The sequence below is a fragment of the Lissotriton helveticus genome, chromosome 3_1 (assembly GCF_964261635.1).
Source record: "Lissotriton helveticus chromosome 3_1, aLisHel1.1, whole genome shotgun sequence".
Taxonomy (NCBI): domain Eukaryota; kingdom Metazoa; phylum Chordata; class Amphibia; order Caudata; family Salamandridae; genus Lissotriton; species Lissotriton helveticus.
Window position 1 is genome coordinate 884,220,024 of NC_136061.1, and position 18,699 is coordinate 884,238,722.

General features: G+C 50.3%; 1 protein-coding gene across 1 annotated transcript in view; it reads left to right on the forward strand.

The window, feature by feature from the left end:
- Positions 1–18,699, forward strand: part of CDCA8 (cell division cycle associated 8) — a 229,398-nt gene that overhangs the window by 190,558 nt on the left and 20,141 nt on the right. The window contains exon 10 of the mRNA XM_078681219.1: positions 7,644–7,730. Coding sequence (XP_078537345.1) covers positions 7,644–7,730 — 87 coding nt within the window. The remainder of the gene's footprint in view (positions 1–7,643; positions 7,731–18,699) is intronic.

Genomic DNA, 18,699 nt, shown 5'->3' on the forward strand with positions numbered 1-18,699 from the left:
TCAGCTACTATGGAGGAGAGTGGTTCCTTTTCCATGGTGCTGCGTAGGGCGGCCGAGGCTTTTGACCTCAAGCTCCCTACAGTGTCTGTCAGGACCAACCTACTGACTGAAGTGCTTCGGCTAGCTTATTCTTCTACAGAACCACTGTTTCCGTTTAATGAGGCACTTTCTGATGTGCTTTTGGGCACTTGGTCCCGGCCCAACACATGGGCTCCTGTGGATAAGGGTGTGGGTCGACGTCATCGCCCAGCTCCGGGCGACCCTGCCTTCCTCACCCAGCACCCCACACCTGAAAGTTTGGCTGTTCAGGCCTCTGCGTCCCCAAGTGTGTTTCCTTCTGCTCCACCAGACAAGGAATCCAAGAAATTGGAGCAGTTTAGCAAGAAGATTTATTCTTCCGCAAGTTCTGGACTGCGGTCTGTAAACACTGCCTGTCTCTTGGGCCGCAATTCCCAATCTGTATGGGATGCGGTTGAGCAGGTGCTACCTCAATGTCCGGACAGTTCTCTCCCGAGCCCTTATGGATTGGAGAGATGCGGCCAAGTTATGTTATGTTATGTTAAGCTGATTTATTAGGCGCACAGATGCTCCAGCGAAGGAGCGTCCTGGCGCCCGCCAGGTAGCAACACAACACAACAAGACAAGGGAAAAAGAACAAAGGGGCTAAGGAAACAAAAACGTTTTTACAGCCCGCCGAAAGGAGAGCAAATCCCCGAGTGCACTAATCTCAAAGGGAAGGGAATTCCATAACGCGGCGGCACGCACTTGAAAGGAACGGCCGCCAGCCCGGTAACGCTTAAACCGTGGAACAACAGCAAGTTGCATGTCAGAGGATCTTAGGGCACGGCCCGGGATATAACGGGACAGGAGGTTGGCGAGAATCAAGGCAGGTGATCCCTTGATGATTTTGTAGGCAACACAAAGGACCTTAAACTGGATCCTACGAGCGATCTGGAGCCAATGCAGCGTGCGCAAGGTATTGGCAGTAGAGCAAAATCTGGGCAAGCCCACGACCGCTCTTGCTGCTGCATTCTGTACACGCTGCAGTCGGGTGAGTTCCGCCTGATTTAGGCCCAATAGAAGGGCGTTGGCATAATCAAGGCGAGACATCACGGTGGCCTGGATGACAAGTTGCCTGGTTTTAGCATCGAAGAATTTTAAAACGGGTCGTAGACCCCGCAAGATGCCGAAGCAACAGGCCGCCGTGCGCTTAGTGTGGCATTCAAAAGAAAGAGAAGGATCAAGCCACACCCCAAGATTTTTCAATTGAGCGACCGGGATAGGTGTAGGGCCCAGGTCCGATGGCCACCACCTATCGCCCCAGAGTTCCGTCTGCTTGCCAAAGATCATAACCTCCGTCTTACCTGCGTTCAGCTGGAGACAGTTGGAGGTCATCCAGCTGGCGACCGCCCGAAGTCCCTCCTGGAATCTGGGGGCATCCACATCCGCATCCCCGCTGATTGTAACCGCTAGCTGGGTGTCATCGGCATAAGACACCATGGTCATGCCCCAATGCCTGACAACCTCAGCCAGCGGTCTCACATAAAGGTTGAACAATGTGGGACTCAGCGAGGAGCCCTGGGGGACCCCCAGCTCCAGAGGATGGAATTTGGACTGGTAGGGCGGAACGGCCACGCAGAAAGAACGGTTGGCAAGGAAAGATCGGAACCACTGTAGCGCAAGACCGGTAACACCCGCTTCCTCCAAGCGCTGCAGAAGGATCGGGTGGGCCACGGTGTCAAAGGCGGCGCTAAGATCTAATAGCACCAGCGCCGCCGTTTGACCCGCGTCAAGCACGGAGCGCAAATGCTCCACCATATAAAGTAGAGCCGTCTCCGTGCTATGCCCAGCCCAAAAACCATTCTGCGTCCTGTCCAAAATGTTAGCTTGTAAGAGATGGTCAGAGAGGACAGAGTTGACATGCGCCTCCGCAACTTTGGCAGGCCACGGAAGAAGGGAAATAGGGCGGTAATTCTCAGGTTTATCGGCATCCAAAGTTGGTTTCTTGAGGATGGGCACGACTACCGCCTGTTTCCACTTCACTGGAACCACTCCGGATGCTAAAGAGATGTTAATTAGAGAGCAAACCGGTGGTAGGCCAGTAGATGGTAAGTCACTGAACAAGGCCGGGCGAAGAGGATCAGCCGGGGATCCTGACTTGACTTGTTGGGCCAACTTACCAAAACTCACCGATGTTAGTCTCGGGAAGGAATGTAGTACATCCAAGGTAAGGGGCTTGAAGAGGCCAACAACAGGGGAGGCAGCCATAGGAAAAGCTCTATAGATGGCATGGACCTTTTCCAAGAAAAACGCTGCCAGAGCTTCACAATGGGCAATGGAACCCTGGTGAGTCGCGATCACTTTTTTGGTAATAAGATCTTTCAGGGCTTTAAAAATAGTTTTGGAGGGGTTGGTACTGGTACGAAATTGTAGGGCGTAGTATGCCGCACGTGTTCTGCATACTGCTCGGTGGTAAATTTTTACAGCAGCAGAATACAGGGCTTTTTTGTCGCTGGCATAGGTTTTACGCCATACCCGCTCGGCACGCCTACAGATGTTTTTAAGTGCCCGTAAAGAATCGTCGTACCAAGGACTCGGGTCCCTAGACCCACACTTACACGAAACTATCGGAATAAGGGAGTCAAGGGCCCTATTAATCCACTCACAAAGATGATCATAGCCCTCATCCACAGTGTCAGCTGAGGCGGGCGGGTCAGAGGATAACAGATGGAAGAAATCCTCAAGTTTTAATTTAGACCAACACCGTCTAGAAATTGAGCGGACCGCAGATTTGCGGTGCGGCTCATACAGAGGACAGTGGATGCGTACCAGATAGTGATCGGTCCAAGCCAGGGGGGAAGGGGCAAGGACGCTGGCTTCTGGTAGGTTAGTAAAAAAAGGGTCGAGAATGTAACCACCAACATGGGTGGGATGCGAGACCAGCTGGACTAACTGGAGCGCCTCGAGATCAGCAACCGAGCTGAAAACTGCCGGTAGAGACAGGTTATCATAGTGGAGGTTTAAATCTCCAAGAATGGAGAAATTGGAACAGCCTACAGCCAAGGTGCTGATGGCATCTGGAAGGGCCTCCCTGAAAGCCAAGTCGCTACCAGGGGGACGATAAATCAACAGGCCAGTAAAAGCGAAGTTGGGCGTGACTGAGATTTTAAACAGCGCACTTTCACAGCCGGAGATTTTTTGCCCTTGCCAGATACACGGATAGCACGACTTGACCGCCAGCGCAAGTCCCCCTCCTCTAGAGGCTCGGTTGAGGGTATATACAGAATATTCAGGCGGAAAAGCCAAGTTAATCACAGCCGTGTCAGACTCCTGAAGCCAGGTCTCCGTCACACAAAAAGCGTCCGGGGACTCCTTACCTAACAGGTCAAAGATGTCATGGTGGTGTTTAACCATTGACCTGACATTCAAGTTCCATAAAGTGAAGGGAGGACGGGGGCGGGATGCAGCAATATCCAGAACGTTGCCTAAGCAGGTAGTGGGAACGGAAAGATCAAACCTCCCACAAGTACAAGAGTAAGGTCCGCAAAGCGGCGGAACCCGAGGAGCATCACAACTCCTGTGGCTAAGCCCGATGGCCAGAAGGGCATCCCTTGTGTAACATGGCATAATGCCAACATCGATGGTCGGCAGCAGGCCAGAGCCCTACCACGTCCTACGCGTCCTGGCGCAGACGGGCAGGACTCTGGCACGACTCCGGCCACGCGAGGGCACGCCCGCTGCGCGATCCCGCTGCGCTAAGGGAGGACCTTCAAATAGGCGTCCCTCGCCGGCTCCTGCGCACTGAAGCGCACGTAGGGAGTGGCTCCTGCTCACACACCCAACCCGCTCCAAGATGGCGGCGCCAGTGCTTCCCCCCTCAGACCCCGGACCCGCCCAAGCGGCGGTGCTCAACGATTAAGATGCAGGTAAGGGGGCCGTTTAAAAACAGGGGAAATACAAACCAAATTAAAATAAATACAAAACGGGAACGTTAAAAGCAGTTAAGAGGCAATGCGCGAAGCGCTCCTGCGGCAATGCGCTACCTGGCAGCCGCAACTATACGTTGTGGTCTTGATACCGCTGATTCGCTGGGTAGGGCTATTTCCACAACGGTGGCGTTACGTCGTCATGCCTGGTTGAGGACGACTGGCTTTTTTGCAGATGTCCAGAATACTTTGATGGACATGCCCTTCGATGGCACCCGCCTCTTTAGTGATAAGGCGGATTCCACATTGGAGCGTTTTAAGGGCTCCTGGGCCACGGCCAAGTCCTTAGGCCTTTCAGCTGCAGGTACTCCGTTCACTTCCAACTTTCGTTCCTTTCGAAGCTCAGGAAGAGGCATGCACACACGTTCCTTTCAGAATAAACCTGCACAGCAACAGTCCCAGCGCAGCCGCGGACTTGGGGCTCGCAGAGGCGGGTCACAGGTCCAGCGTGCCGGTCAGTTCACCAACACCCCTGCTGCCAGTGCCTTCACACCTTCCTTGTCCGGTGTTTCAGGCCCACCTGATGCCAGTGGGAGGCAGGATTCGTCATCACCTCCCCCACTGGCGCACCATTACATCAGACAGGTGGGTTCTGGAGATTGTTCGAAGGGGCTACACCCTCTCCTTCGAGTCCGCCCCCTTCCCCTCCTCCCTCCCCCCCCCGCCCCCCCCAGCCATGCCTCCGCAGCTCCACCGCATGTCGGGGGATCATTCGGCACTTCTCCAACAGTATGTTGCAGCCCTCTTGGCCAAAGGGGACATCGAGTGTGTTCCAACGTTAGAAGTAGGTTGTGGTTGTCATCCCCACTACTTCTTCGTTCCAAAGAAGGACAAGGGTCTACGTCCCATCTTAGACCTTTGGAACGTCAATCGCTTCCTCTGAAAGAATCTCAAGATTCTCACTCTGGCTCAGGTTTTGTCTGCTCTCGACACACAAGACAGGATGCCTATTTTCATATTGCCGTCCTGCCGGCTCATCGGCGTTACCTACGATTCTCGGTGGGCCAGGAGCATTTTCAGTTCACCGTGCTCCCCTTTGGCCTTACCAGCGCCCCTCGGATGTTCACGAAGGTGATGGCGGTGGTCACAGCTCATCTGCACAGATCAGGGGTTCAGTCTTCCCCTATCTCAACGACTGGTTGTTCAAGGCGGGCTCGCCTTAGACAGTCAACTCCCACCTCCAGACTACGGCCGACCTCCGGCATTTGCTGCGATTTTCCATCAACGTGCTGAAATCACACCGGATTCCCTCTCAGAAGCTCCTCTTCATCGGAGCGGTTCTGGACACGGCGCAGTTTCATGTTTATCCTCCCGAACAGCGTGTCCAGGACATTCGGGCTATGATTCAGATCTTTCGGCCCTTGTCCTGGGTTTCGGTCAGGAAGACCTTGAGGCTGCTGGGCCTCCTGCATCTTGCTTACCACCCATGCCAGGTGGCATATGCGGGCTCTGCAGTGGGACCTGAAGTTCCAGTGGGCGCAGCATCAGGGAAACCTGTCCGATTACGTCCAGATCTCGGAGGGCGCTGCACAACAATTGCAGTGGTGGCTCACGAATCCGCATTTGGTCAGCGGCAGATCACTCTCCCTTCCCCAACCGGAGCACACTGTGGTGACAGATGCGTCCCTCCAGGATTGGGGCAGTCAAATGGGAGAGGCGGAGATCAGGGGCCCCTGGTCTCTGGCGGAATCCCGGCTCCATATCAACCTTCTGGAGCTTCGGGCAATTCTTCTTGCACTGAAGGCATTCCTCTCCTCTGTCAGGGGGAAGGTAGTGCAGGTGTTCACGGACAACACCACCGCCATGTGGTATTGCAACAAACGGGATGGGGTCGTGGACGCTATGTCAGGAGGCTCTGCGCCTCTGGACATGGCTGGAACGTCATTTTCTTGACGATTCAACACCTGGCATTTTCTTTGAACGCCAGGCCGGACTAACTCAGCCTACTGTGTCTGATGGATCACGAATGGCGTCTTCACTCCGAAGTGGTTCAAGGTCTCTTTCAACAGTGGGGAGAACCTTGGTTAGATCTATTCGCCACCGAAGAGAACGTGCAATGTCCTCAGTTCTGCACATTGGAATTTCCAAGGCGGCACTCGCTCGGCGACGCTTTTCGATGCAAGTGGAGTTGCGGTCTGTTGTACTCCTTTCCGCCTATACCACTTCTGCCCAGAGTTTAGAAGAAGATCAGACGTGACTGTGCCCAAGTCATCCTTGTGGCTGTGGACTGGGCTCGAAGAGTTTGGTATCCCGAGCTACTCAGTATGAGCCTGGATTCTGATGCACTGCCACAGCTGAAATTTTTTTCCCAGCACCTGCCGTGCGATGGATCCTGTGCACGTAACCTGACACCCGAGATCACTGCACCAACTATGATGCAGGTCCTGCTGTGTAAGAACCGACACATTGAGGGAACGTGGCCGAAATCTTTGCAGCGCATCCTGGATCTTCATGCATTGCATCATCCTGCATTTTCACACAGCGCATTGTGGCGCAAGGTCTGTCGCTGGGTGAGATATTAAGAAACAGACGCATCACCTCCCCAAGCAGTAAGAAACCAACACATTACCTCCTCTCCAGTTAGGAACCGTCGCATCACCTCCCCTGCGCAGCAGTAAAGAATAGACTCATCAACTCCTCCGAAGCAAGGAACCGATGCATCACCTTCCCTGTGTGTAAGGAACAGACGCATGACCTTCCCAGCGACCCTTTCTGCTTGTGGTTTTGAAGCATCCAAAGTACTTTGTGTTGAAAGTGTCACATCCACCATTTTCTATGGACCGAACAGGTTCTACGTTTTAAAAGATGTCTTTTGGTTACTGTATAGTGGATTTTTAATGTTTTTGTCTTGTTGGATTAAGATAAACATGACTTATTTTTCTGAACTGGTGTGGTGTCCATTTGTAGTGTTTTCAATGTATTTCTGTATGTGTGCGCAAGTGCTTTACACTCTGCCTCTGAGATAAGCCTGTCTGTTCGTGCCAAGCTACCAAGGGGGTGAGCAGGGGGATTAATTTTAAAGTATATCCCCCTTACCCTGATTAGGAAGAAGGTCCCTACTTGGACGAAGGTGCAAGCCATTGCCAACTAGAGACCCCCATTTCTAACACAGACCCTCAGCCTACCTGTGATGAATGGGACTACCTAGATTCCACTCCATCACCTCCACCACAACATCCAGCAGACTCTCCTCCGGAGGATATTGGAGAATTTCACAACCTGATGGATCGCGCTGTGACAAGGTTTTACCTCCCAGTCTCACTCAAGCAGTGTGACTGCTTTTTATATGATTTCAAGGAGTACAAGGTTGGGTGTAACTCCTTCCTAACATCCCTTAAACCCTTAGTACACCTCCCTTAACCACTCCCATTTTGTAGTGAGCATTGCTCAGCCATTCCCTTTGCCCCCCTACATTTACTAATAAAATGTATATTTACTTGAAGAGAGACCTTGCAGTGCTGGCGAAGATCTGATCACAGAAAAAATAGTAGATATGACATCAGAAGTGTGATTAGCGTTTTGTAATATGTTAGTACTATTGTGTTTCTAGTAAATGTACTACAAAATGTGGTTTATGTATAAGCCCATCAGTCTTTTTAATCTTGTCTCTCTAAAAGTCACTCCAATAAATATTGTCTTGTTTTCCCATCTGAATAGACTGTTCGTCTCTTGCCCAGTGAAATGGACACTATGGATGTTTCTCGTCTGGACGAAGAAACTCGTGAAAATATTCAGTTGCTTGCAGTAAGTAGGATTTGTTACTTGAATTAAGCAATCATGCCTGTCAGTTAAACGTACCTAACATAGGTCTTAGAAAGTACACAGTTTTGATATAGGGTCCATGTGGTGGCATTGCTTATGCATGTTTGTCCTTTTATCGATATTAGTTGGTGCTATAAACAGTAAAACCAAAATAATTAATGTCGTCCAGGTTTTCAAGTTACTTTTGCCAGACACAATTTCGAGCATTCGCGTTCGACTGTACTAGGTCTTGCAATGATTCACATGCTTGAAACATCTCCACTGTCAAGCTGAGAGTCTTATGGTAATTGTAGTAAGCAATACAATGCTGAACTTGGCTTCGAAAAGCTTAAAACTGCCACATTGTTAACATTAGTAGGCTGCTTGCATCATTTGAAATGCACCAAACTTCAACCAATCAGAAGATACACCTCTGAGAACATCACTCTCCTCAAGGACCACCATACCTCAGATTTCTTACTACATGTTACTTGCAGGAAGTCTCCCTGACCACTATTTAGCTTGCTCTTTGAGAAAGAGTGTTATTTCAACTTCTGACTTTCCATTGACCTTTCTTCCAGCCAGCATCAATCTGTAACAGAATTTGCATGTTTTTATACTATAAAAAAATGCCTGATATAGCCCTCAAAAAGTCTGTTCAGACCTCTTGTCTCCTGTGACTAATTAATGCTACATTTTGATGAGCCCTACTATTATACCTGTCAGCCTTAAGGTGGTCTTCCCGCCCAAATGTTGTGCCTTTACCCTCCTGTGTTGCTGATTTTGTTTTTGGTGGCTTTAGGACTCTGTGCACTTCACCACTGCTAACCTGTTCTAAAGTGCTTGTGCTCACTCCCTTAAACATGCTGCTAAAATTGCCTTTCATTTGATTGGCATTTAGTTTACTTCTATGCCCCTAGTAAAGTGATATACCATATAATCAGAGCTGCTGAATTAAATGCTACTAATGGGTCTGGAGTGCTTATTTTGCCTGATGCCTGCATGCAGTTTTAAACTGCCTATTGACTTCGTAATGTAACCCAATTGTCAATCCTTAATCTCCCCTGTTCTTGCATATGAACCACCCCCTAGGCAATCCATAGGCAGCCCATAGGACAGGGTGCATTATAACTAAAAGGTTGGCCATGTACATTTAAGTTTTACATGTTCTGGTAGTGAAAAACTTAAATTAGTTTTTCACTAATGTGAGGCCTACCTCTCCCATAGGTTAACATTGGGTTGACTTATTACATTCAAAAAGTGCTAACTTTTGATTGGTAACAGGTTTGAGAAACTGTAATTAATCCTCTTTAATGGTAAAGTCGAATTTTAAGTTACAATTTTGAAAATGCCACTTTAGAAAGTTGGTATTCTTTTTCCCTAACTGTTTGGTGCCTGCAGCCTGTCCTGGGTCACATGATTGGGTGCAGTTGGACTTTGTTTATTCCTCCCAAACAGCCACACAATTGAGGCATTAGGTGTGCTTGGATGGGCCATTAACTAGCTGGGTGGGGGAGGGCGGAGCTCTGCAACCTAATAGGCTGTGCTCTGTCTTCATACAAATGACTTGTCACCCCTGCATTGTTCGTGCAGCCAGCTTGGAGCCAGGGCAGGGGAAGTAGGAAACTTCAACCACTTCAAAGGGAAATCTCTAGATACTTCTCTTATATCCAAGATGGTGCCAGGTATAAAAATAGGACCTCATACCCACTCTTAACTTCACTTTTTAACCTGTGGACGACTCCGAGGTCTGCGTGCTGCTGTTGCCTGTTGTGTACCGCATAAGACTGCTTTTCTGCACCAGGCAGGGCTGCTTTACTGTCTGGAGCTTGCCTTGAACCCTCAGAACACAAAATCACAAAGGGGAGGGGGACACAGGGAGCTACGTAAATGTCCAGTGACTCATGCTCCCGAGAAGTACTTAATAACCAATGAGTCACTGTTTCTATAAGAGGTAAAAAGAGTAAAGAGCTCTTGTCGTTCTACTACTGTGTTTGTGGGGGACAGTGTGCCCTGTTCTTGATGCCCTCACACACCCCAAAGGATGTCATGCTTCATCATTGGACTGTTGCTGCTCGTCGGCTGGCGCTTCGATGCCCTACGGGTCCCACGGAGGGTCACTTTTTCGGAGATCTTTTGGTTAAAGCCGTAAGGGTGCATGGGAGGGGGGGGGGGCAGAGTGGCAGTAGTGTCCTAGCGTGAAGTTAAAAAATTACTGGAGGGGTGCTTGAAGAATTTATTGAAAAAGGGGCTCCCTCTGTCATTAATAAAAGCCAAGAAGGTGGTGCTAATGTGAGGGATGTAATGGCCCTCTGTAGCTAAATAAGTTACATACCCCTAGTGGATATCTTTTTTTAGGTCGACATGTTTCGTGCTATATCTCGGTCTCAGGAGGAGATCCCATGCGCGTCTTCAGGATCAGAAAGGTGCCCGTACACCTAACCGACCTCACGCCAGCACCAGTGGAGACAGCGTGTTGTTGGTAGGTGTATGGGCGCCTTTACCTACGAAGAACTGTCTCGAGGGACCCTCAGCCGATTCTCATAGGGAACTCTTAGCCACCATATAGGCTATTGCAAACAGGCATGCTAATTTAAATGTCCTGAAGATGATCCCAGCATCTACTTAAGGGATCGAAATGCCTTCGACACTTTGTAAACCATATACACTTGTCAAATTGTCATGTCTAATGTGTAATGGTGTTCCAACTATATTCTGTTTGTTCCATTTGATATGTGCTCTAAACAAACAAACTCTTTTTGCCTGAACCCTTGACTTTGTTGTACGTCCTTTCTTGCTAATTTGGATGCAGGCTTGTGTCCCACTTATATTGTTTTCTGTGTACTACTTGAAAAACCTTCTTTGATTGCATATTAAATCCCTGCCCGGCTGGACAGAGGAATATAGCACTGACTGAGTCTATATTTATTAACTCGGATCTGATTGTCTAGGGACCTTTGTCTTTAGAAACAATTAACTTACCCAACATCCCTGATCGATTGTATTGGGGTCCCCTTGTCTTTTTTCTAAGCAAAGCTCGAAGTGAAAGCACCTTTAATGAGCCCCTGGTCGATGATGGAAAATTTGTTGACAACGTTTTCTCTCTCCCCTGTCGCTGACTGCCATGAGGGTGACTTTGACAGTGACTACAACATTTGTGAAGTATCCCTCTAAGGTGGAGGGCTGGAATATTATCCATGGGGCTGGTAACATCTTGGATGTGGGGAATAAGGCTGCTGGTAATAATGTGGTTCCTCCTCATAATTCTCAACTTCCTCCTGACATTTAACATTTAGCTCTGACAGGCTTTTGGCCAACAGATGACTTGGAGGCAGAGATTACCTTGCTGGGTGAGGTGACTTCAGGACGTAAAAAGGTTCTGGTCACCTTGGAAACCTTAATCGTCAATGCTGCTGTCGTCAGGGGGGGATTTACATCTAATTCTGTAGTAGGGGATCTCTGTGTATAGTCATAGATTTCCCTTGCTTCAACAGCAAACACCCTCAGAAATGATAGAGAGGAAGGCATGGACTGACAAGCCCCATAGGCTGCCATTATGTGGCTTAAATAGGATACTGTGCCTTTAAGAAACTTTCCAGAACTTCTCCCAGTATCCTAGAATGCATAGCAGGTCCCTCTCACTTTCAGTTCTTTTTTCCGGCTCCTGTTTACAGGACCCTGGTGCATTGAGCTCTCCCTTTTTCAAGGGTTTATTGGAGTTTTGTACACTTTTTGGATTTAAAAGTGTTTTCAGTTGCTACTTGGTGTTTCCTTTCACTTCTGTGTTTTTGTTCAGGCTTTTTAGGGATCTAAAATGCCTGCTTTATTCGACAAGTGCCCAGCATGTGGAAGGAAGAAGGCCAAGACTGATCCACACGACGTCTGCATTCTTTGCCTCCCTGAAGAGCATGTCCCTGAAGATTGTGACATCTGCCAGACCTTTTCTACAAGGACCCTGAGGGAAAGGCTGAGAATTAGGCTCCAAGGCCTGGGAGAGAGGCGACTGCAGGCTGCAGGTGGGTCCGAGGCCTCTGGGGGGCTCCCCAGAGGCAGGAAGACCAGCAAACGGTCCCGGTCTCCGTCGACGTCGATTGCATCGACGACGACGTCGAGAGGGATGACGATGGTGTGTTCCCCTGCTCCCCGGGGCTCCGTGGAGCAGCGTGGAAGATAGACGTCGAGAGGCCTGGGTAGGCCGCCGTCGAGGTCACCGCCGACGAGGTCGGAGTCAAGGCATCGCCGTCGACGACGGAGGCACCGGCGCTCGCCGTCGAAGCGACACCGCCGCTCGCCGTCAAGCAGATCGCTGTCGAGGGATTCCTCGACGTCGAGGACTGTGAGGAAACGGTCGACGAGAAGGAAGAGTCGACGCTCGCCGTCGCGGTCTGACCGTTCGTCGTCGAGGGGGCGACGGTTGTCGTCGAGGAAGAAGCACTCTACGTCGAGGAGACGGCGTTCGACGCCGGAGTCGAGGGGTCGGCATTCCACACCTGAAAAACGACGCTCGACGTCGAGCAGGAAGAGATCAGCGTCCCCGAGGATCTCCGCCTCCCCTAAGCGGCGCAGAAGGGATTCTGGCACGAAAAGTCACGCTGGATCTGGGGAAGGACGTCGGAGGCGTCGCTTACGCTCTGGAGGGTCTGGGTCACAGGCTCCTCCCCCGAAGAAGTCACCGGGCTCGGTGTACTCGGTGGTATATACACCGCCAAGACCTGCGACTCCCCCACCTCTACCGAAGGAGGTTCCTCCGGTTAATCCGCCGCTACCTCCACTTCCTCCGCTACCCCCTGCGGGGCAACCTCCGCGGCCGGTCCCACCTCATGGGCCCGCGCCTTTGCCGGAGAGGCCTCCTGTCAGGCCACCGAGGTCGGTGTCGCTGCCTCTGCTTCCGACACCTCCTACTCCGAAACCCAAAGATAGGCCACGGAAGACGCCTCCACGGAAACCGGTGGAGCGCCCACGTACTGGGAGGTCGCGCTCCCGTTTCAGGAGAAGGGAACGTTCGCGCAACAGGTCTTCCACACAATCTAGACGGCGCCACAGGAGGCACAGGTCTCGTTCCCGGACCAGGTCGTCAGGGACTATTCCCCTGACCTTGTCGGATTCGCCAGACACGAGGGTTTCACCGATTGATGATCTGGTGTCCTTCCAGGACGTACTGTTACGTGGTGCGGCGAAATTGGGCATTACTTTGACGGTGCCCACTCCCAAAACATCAGTCATCTTCGAGACGCTACACCAGAAGCATTTGTCTCGGCCGTTACTGCCACTGGTGCCGGGTCTGGAAGAACCGGCCATGGATCTTTTTCCCACCCCAGCGGTGACTAAGGCGGCACCCTCGAGACTGCAGAAGAAGTACCGGGCTCCGGACTCGGACCCGGCCTTTCTAAGGGTGGAGCCCCCTCCGGATTCGGTGATTGTGACGGCGGCGCGCAAACAGCATGCCACCACGCCTTCCTCCACAGTTCCACCAGATAAGGAATCTAGGTGGTTGGATTCGTCTGGGAGAAGAGTTTGTGGGACTTCGGCGACATCAATGAAGGCCGCTAGTGCCACTGCCTTGTTGGGTCGGTATGACAGAGCCCTCTGGGAATCCCTTCAACAGTTTGTGGAGCTCCTACCGCGGGACAAGCGGGAAGACTTCCAGGAGGTGCTTAACGAAGGGATGTTGGTGGCGAATCAGGTAATCAGCGCTGCAGCCGACTCTTCTCTGCTGGCGGCGCATGGTTTCTGCCACGGAATTAACCAGCGAAGACATGCATGGCTCCGCCTTACGTCTCTGAAACCGGACGCTCAACAAAGGGTTGCCAATCTCCCATTCTCTGGCGAAACCCTGTTCGGGAAGCACGCTGATGATGAAATGGCCCGCATGAAGGCGGAGGCCGAAACGCTCACAGCGGTGGGTTTGGAGAAACCCAAGGAGACCAAGAAGTCGTACCGTCCGTTCCAACGTCGGTTCGGTGGTCAAGACAGAGGGCGTGGTCAGTCTTTTGGACAACAGCAGCAGCAACAACAACAACAGCAGCAGTTCAGAAGACCGTTCCAGAAGCGCCAGAGAGGCAGAGGCGGCCATCAGTCGACTCCAGCGACTAAAGGCCAGGCCGGGTCTAGGCCCTGAGCGCTTACTTCCCCTGCAACTGTTACCCGCTCCGGTGGGGGGAAGCATTCAATCTTTTCTGGCAGAGTGGAGAAAAATTACTCAGGACAAGTGGGTGCTGACTATTGTTTGCAATGGATACAGTCTTCGGTTCACCAGCCCGCCTCCATCAATCCCTCCGGTCAGCGCGCAGTATCAACTGCGCGAGCTCCAGGCGGAGGCCGATATCCTGTTAAGGAAAAGGGCGATAGAAGACGTACCTCTGTCTCAAAGAGGAAGTGGTCTGTACTCCCGGTTCTTTCTGGTTCGCAAAAAGGACAAGAACGAGTTCAGGCCCATTCTGGATTTGCGACAAGCAAACAAGTGGATTCGCAGAGAAAAGTTTCGCATGCTGTCGTTGCATCAGATTTATCCTCAGCTGCAACGGGGAGACTGGCTGTGTGCCATAGACCTCCAGGATGCATACTTCCATGTGCCCATTGCACACAAACACAGGAAGTTCCTGCGGTTCCAAGTCGGCGCCAATCACTATCAATACACAGTACTGCCATTCGGACTGAAGTCTGCGCTGAGAACATTCTCAAAGTGCATGGCGGTGGGAGCTGCACACCTGAGGAGGAACAAGGTGTTTGTCTACCTGGACGACTGGTTGATCAAGGCCTCCTCCTTCACGGAAGCGCAAGCGCACTTCCAGAAGACGTGCGTTCTCTTGAACAAGCTGGGGTTGCACATCAACATGTCCAAGTCGGTACTGACTCCAGTCCAGTGCATACAGTACTTGGGAGCCTCCATCAATACGCTGTCAGCAAGCGTGTCTCCTTCGGAGGAGCGACGATTATCACTCCTTCGGAAGGCTCAGGCTCTTATGACCACTCCATCTACGACTGTGAGGACGGTGTCTTCTCTACTGGGATCGATGGCCTCGTGTATCTTCCTAACGCCCCATGCACGGCTGCACATGAGACCGTTGCAAGAGTGCTTGGAGGATCAGTGGGATCAGAGGAGAGGATCTTGGGACGACAAGATACGTCTATCTCTGCATGCTCTTCAGTCTCTGAGGTGGTGGTGTTCAGCGGAGAATCTCCTCAGAGGTGTTCCCTTCCACAAGGACATTCCCACTCAGACTGTCGTGACGGATGCTTCTCTCCAGGGATGGGGAGCGCACTCCGGAGACCTGCAAATTCAAGGGACGTGGTCCCCGACGAAGTCCACGTACCACATCAATTTCCTGGAACTCACAGCTGTTCACTTGGCACTGAAGGCCTTTCACCCGTCCTTCCAGACCAACTCTCTACTTGTACAGACGGACAATACGACCACAATGTATTACCTCAACAAGCAGGGGGGCTCGAGATCACGCACTCTGTCGCAGGAAGCGCAGGCGATCTGGCACTGGCTTCTGGCCCGAGGACTGACGATAACGGCCACCCATTTGCCAGGTGTGCAGAATGTTCAGGCAGACGCGCTGAGCAGACTGATCCAGGAAAACCACGAATGGGTCATAAACGACGAAGTACTAGAAGTCTTCGCAAGGTGGGGGACTCCAGATGTAGATCTGTTCGCCACCGCCGAAAACAGCAAATGCCAAGACTTCGCCTCCAGGTACTACCAGCCGGGGACGCTGGGGAATGCATTATGGATCAACTGATCAAACAGCTTTCTGTACGCTTTTCCACCCATTCCCCTGATTCCGACGGTTCTCATCAAGCTGTCCCGGTCCAGGGCGCGGATGATACTGATTGCCCCGGAATGGCCCAGACAGTGGTGGTTCACGGACCTGCTTCACCGGTCTCTCCTTCCTCACATTCGGCTGCCGTGCAGGCCGGACCTTCTCACGAAGTTCGTGGGGCTGATGTTGCACCCCAACCTCTCGTCTTTGAGTTTGGCAGCATGGCTCCTGAAATAGTGCAATATGGTCATTTGAATCTCCCTGCAGATTGTATGGACCTACTGAAGGAGTCTAAGAGACCTTCCACTAGGACTTCTTATGCGTACAAGTGGAAGAGATTTTGTATCTGGTGCAAGTCCAAGAACTATGATCCGACGACATGTAAGGAAGATGTCATCCTTCCTTATCTTCTACAGTTGGCGCAGTCTGGCCTTAATGTCCATTCCATTAAGGTTCATCTTGCTGCTTTGACTGCCTACAGGAAATGTCCTTCGCAGACTTCCTTCTTCCAGATCCCTGTGATCAAAGATTTTTTGGAAGGCCTGAAGAAGGTGTTCCCTACTGTTAGGCTTCCTTCGCCTTCATGGGAACTGAATGTGGTGCTGTCCAGGTTGAGGAGGGAGCCTTTTGAGCCTATTCATAAGGCTTCGTTGCAGCACCTGTCCTGGAAGGCGGCGTTCCTTGTGGCCATTACATCGGCCCGCAGGGTGAGTGAAATTCAGGCTCTGTGTTGCTAAGAACCTTATACTGTATTTTATGCTGCTAAGGTTGTTATGCGTACTCACCCTAAATTTCTTCCCAAGGTTATTTCTGATTTTCATGTCAACCAGACCATAACTTTGCCTACGTTTTTTCAGAATCGTTCATCTCCAGCGGAAAGGTCGTTACATTCCCTGGATGTTAGGAGGGTATTGAAATTTTATCTGGATAAGACCAAAGATATTCGTAGGTCTGACCAATTGTTTATCAATTATGGATCAGTCAGGACGGGTCTTGCGACCTCTAAGCAGTCTATCTCTAGGTGGATTGTGTCCTGCATACAGTTATGTTACCAAAAAGCTAATAAGACCTTAGGAGGTAAGCCTAAGGCTCATTCCACCAGGGGCAAGGCTGCCACGACAGCCTTGCTCCGTAATGTTCCGATTGCAGAAATCTGCAAGGCGGCCACTTGGAAGTCGGTTCATACCTTTGCTAAGCATTACTGCCTGGACACTGATGCCAGGGCAGACGCTCAGGTTGGGCAGGCTTCGCTGCGAAATCTGTTCGCACGATAGTGGTGTTAATTCTCTTTTCTCCACCGCCGCTTTGGTGTGGGGATTGGCTTGCCATTCTATTCACTAGATTATGACTATACACAGAGATCCCCTACTACAGAAGGCGTAGTTTCTGTCCTGTAACTCCAGTTCTGTAGTAGGGGTATCTCTGTTATAGTCATAAGCGCCCTCCCGCCTCCCCGGTGGAGAGAGATGTTCATTTAAGGAATGCGACAGGTCTGGCATGTTACGCCTTCAAAAAGAACTGAAAGTGAGAGGGACCTGCTATGCATTCTGGGATACTGGGAGAAGTTCTCTTAAAGGCACAGTATCCTATTTAAGCCACATAATGGCAGCCTATGGGGCTTGTCTGTCCATGCCTTCCTCTCTATCATTTCTGAGGGTGTTTGCTGTTGAAGCAAGGGAAATCTGGACAGGCTTTGCTGTTTGTGGATTTTTGGTGGAATTTTCTAGTTGAAGTACTGGACAGTGTAGCCTGTGGATATAGGCTGCATTATTTGTCTTTAAATTTTCTCTTAAGTGTCTTTGCAGTTCTGCAATTTTCTGACAACTTAAGAGATTATTTTTGATTGCCGGGGTCCTCGCACATGGGCGGGACTATTCACTAGATTATGACTATAACAGAGATACCCCTACTACAGAACTGGAGTTACAGGACAGAAACTACTCCTTCTTTGGTTTCACCGTCGGGACTGCCATTGATGGAGCATGGGATCGTAGTTGACGGAAGCATTGGCGGGTCCGTCGTCTATTGGATGAGCCAGTCAAGGATGTTTCCGAGGGGGAAAAAAAATTTCTTCTTTTTCTTGGAGCTGTGGGGCTGGTGAGAAGTCTTTTATAACAAGAGAAATTCCCTTATGGCCTTATGTTTTCGTATCCGACATTGTTCAAAATACATTTCATAGTGAGGGAAACCTTCTAATCAACACAGATAACATAGATGTATATCATTTTCATTATTTTCTTTATTTTTTACAAAAAGGCTTTTTCTCATTTATTGTTGAGTATTTTCACCATATCGTAAATTATTTTTCAGATTTTATAAACATTTAAAAATACAATACATTATTCACATATCTAAGAACAGGCAAGTTATTTAAATATACCCTGATGACCACACATCAACCAACAAACACTCACTACTCATACATCACATATAGCATACTCCACTTAACATCCAGTATATCCATTCATTTCTGCGATTGAGGTAGTCCAGATGATACAAGTGACTTAATATGCCAGGCGTAGTGAGTGTTTGTTGGTTGATGTGTGGTCATCAGGGTATATGTAAATAACTTGCCTGTTATTAGATATGTGAATAATGTATTGTATTTTTTTTAATTTCAAATGTTTTATTGAGTTTTTAGGAACACAAGGAATAGGCAACACAATGCAGTATACGTACAACAGGCATATATGGCGATCGAGACAGACAGATATGTCTTCTCTACAAGTCAACAAATGAGCATATAAATCATGCCCAAGCGGAGGTGCAGTGCCCATAGCCCGAGAAAGTAGGCTTTCAAGAGTAAAGAACAAACAAAACAATGAGAAACACCCCACCTCCCTCCCAAGTCCCGCTTCCCCTTCCCTCCCTCCTCCCCGACCAGTATGCCTGTAGTCTAATGCTGCTGCAGTGGCACTTACATAAGTGCGTGCCTCAAGACGTGCAGTATCACGTTGGGTCTCGAGATTGGAGCGTAAGTCGCAAGATGCGAAGATATTTCGGGCAAGTTATTTCGTGAAATTCCCTGGCCAAGAGTGACAGGAGCAGTTGCCAGGTTTTTTGGAATGTGTCAGCAGTGTGAGTAAGCGTGGCCTGGATGCGTTCCATTCCCAGCGTGAACCACAGTTTGTGTAGCCAGCCAGTGTGGGTAGGTAGTGTGGTGGAGCCCCACAGCGACAGGATGTGTTGTGAAGCTGCTTGCATGG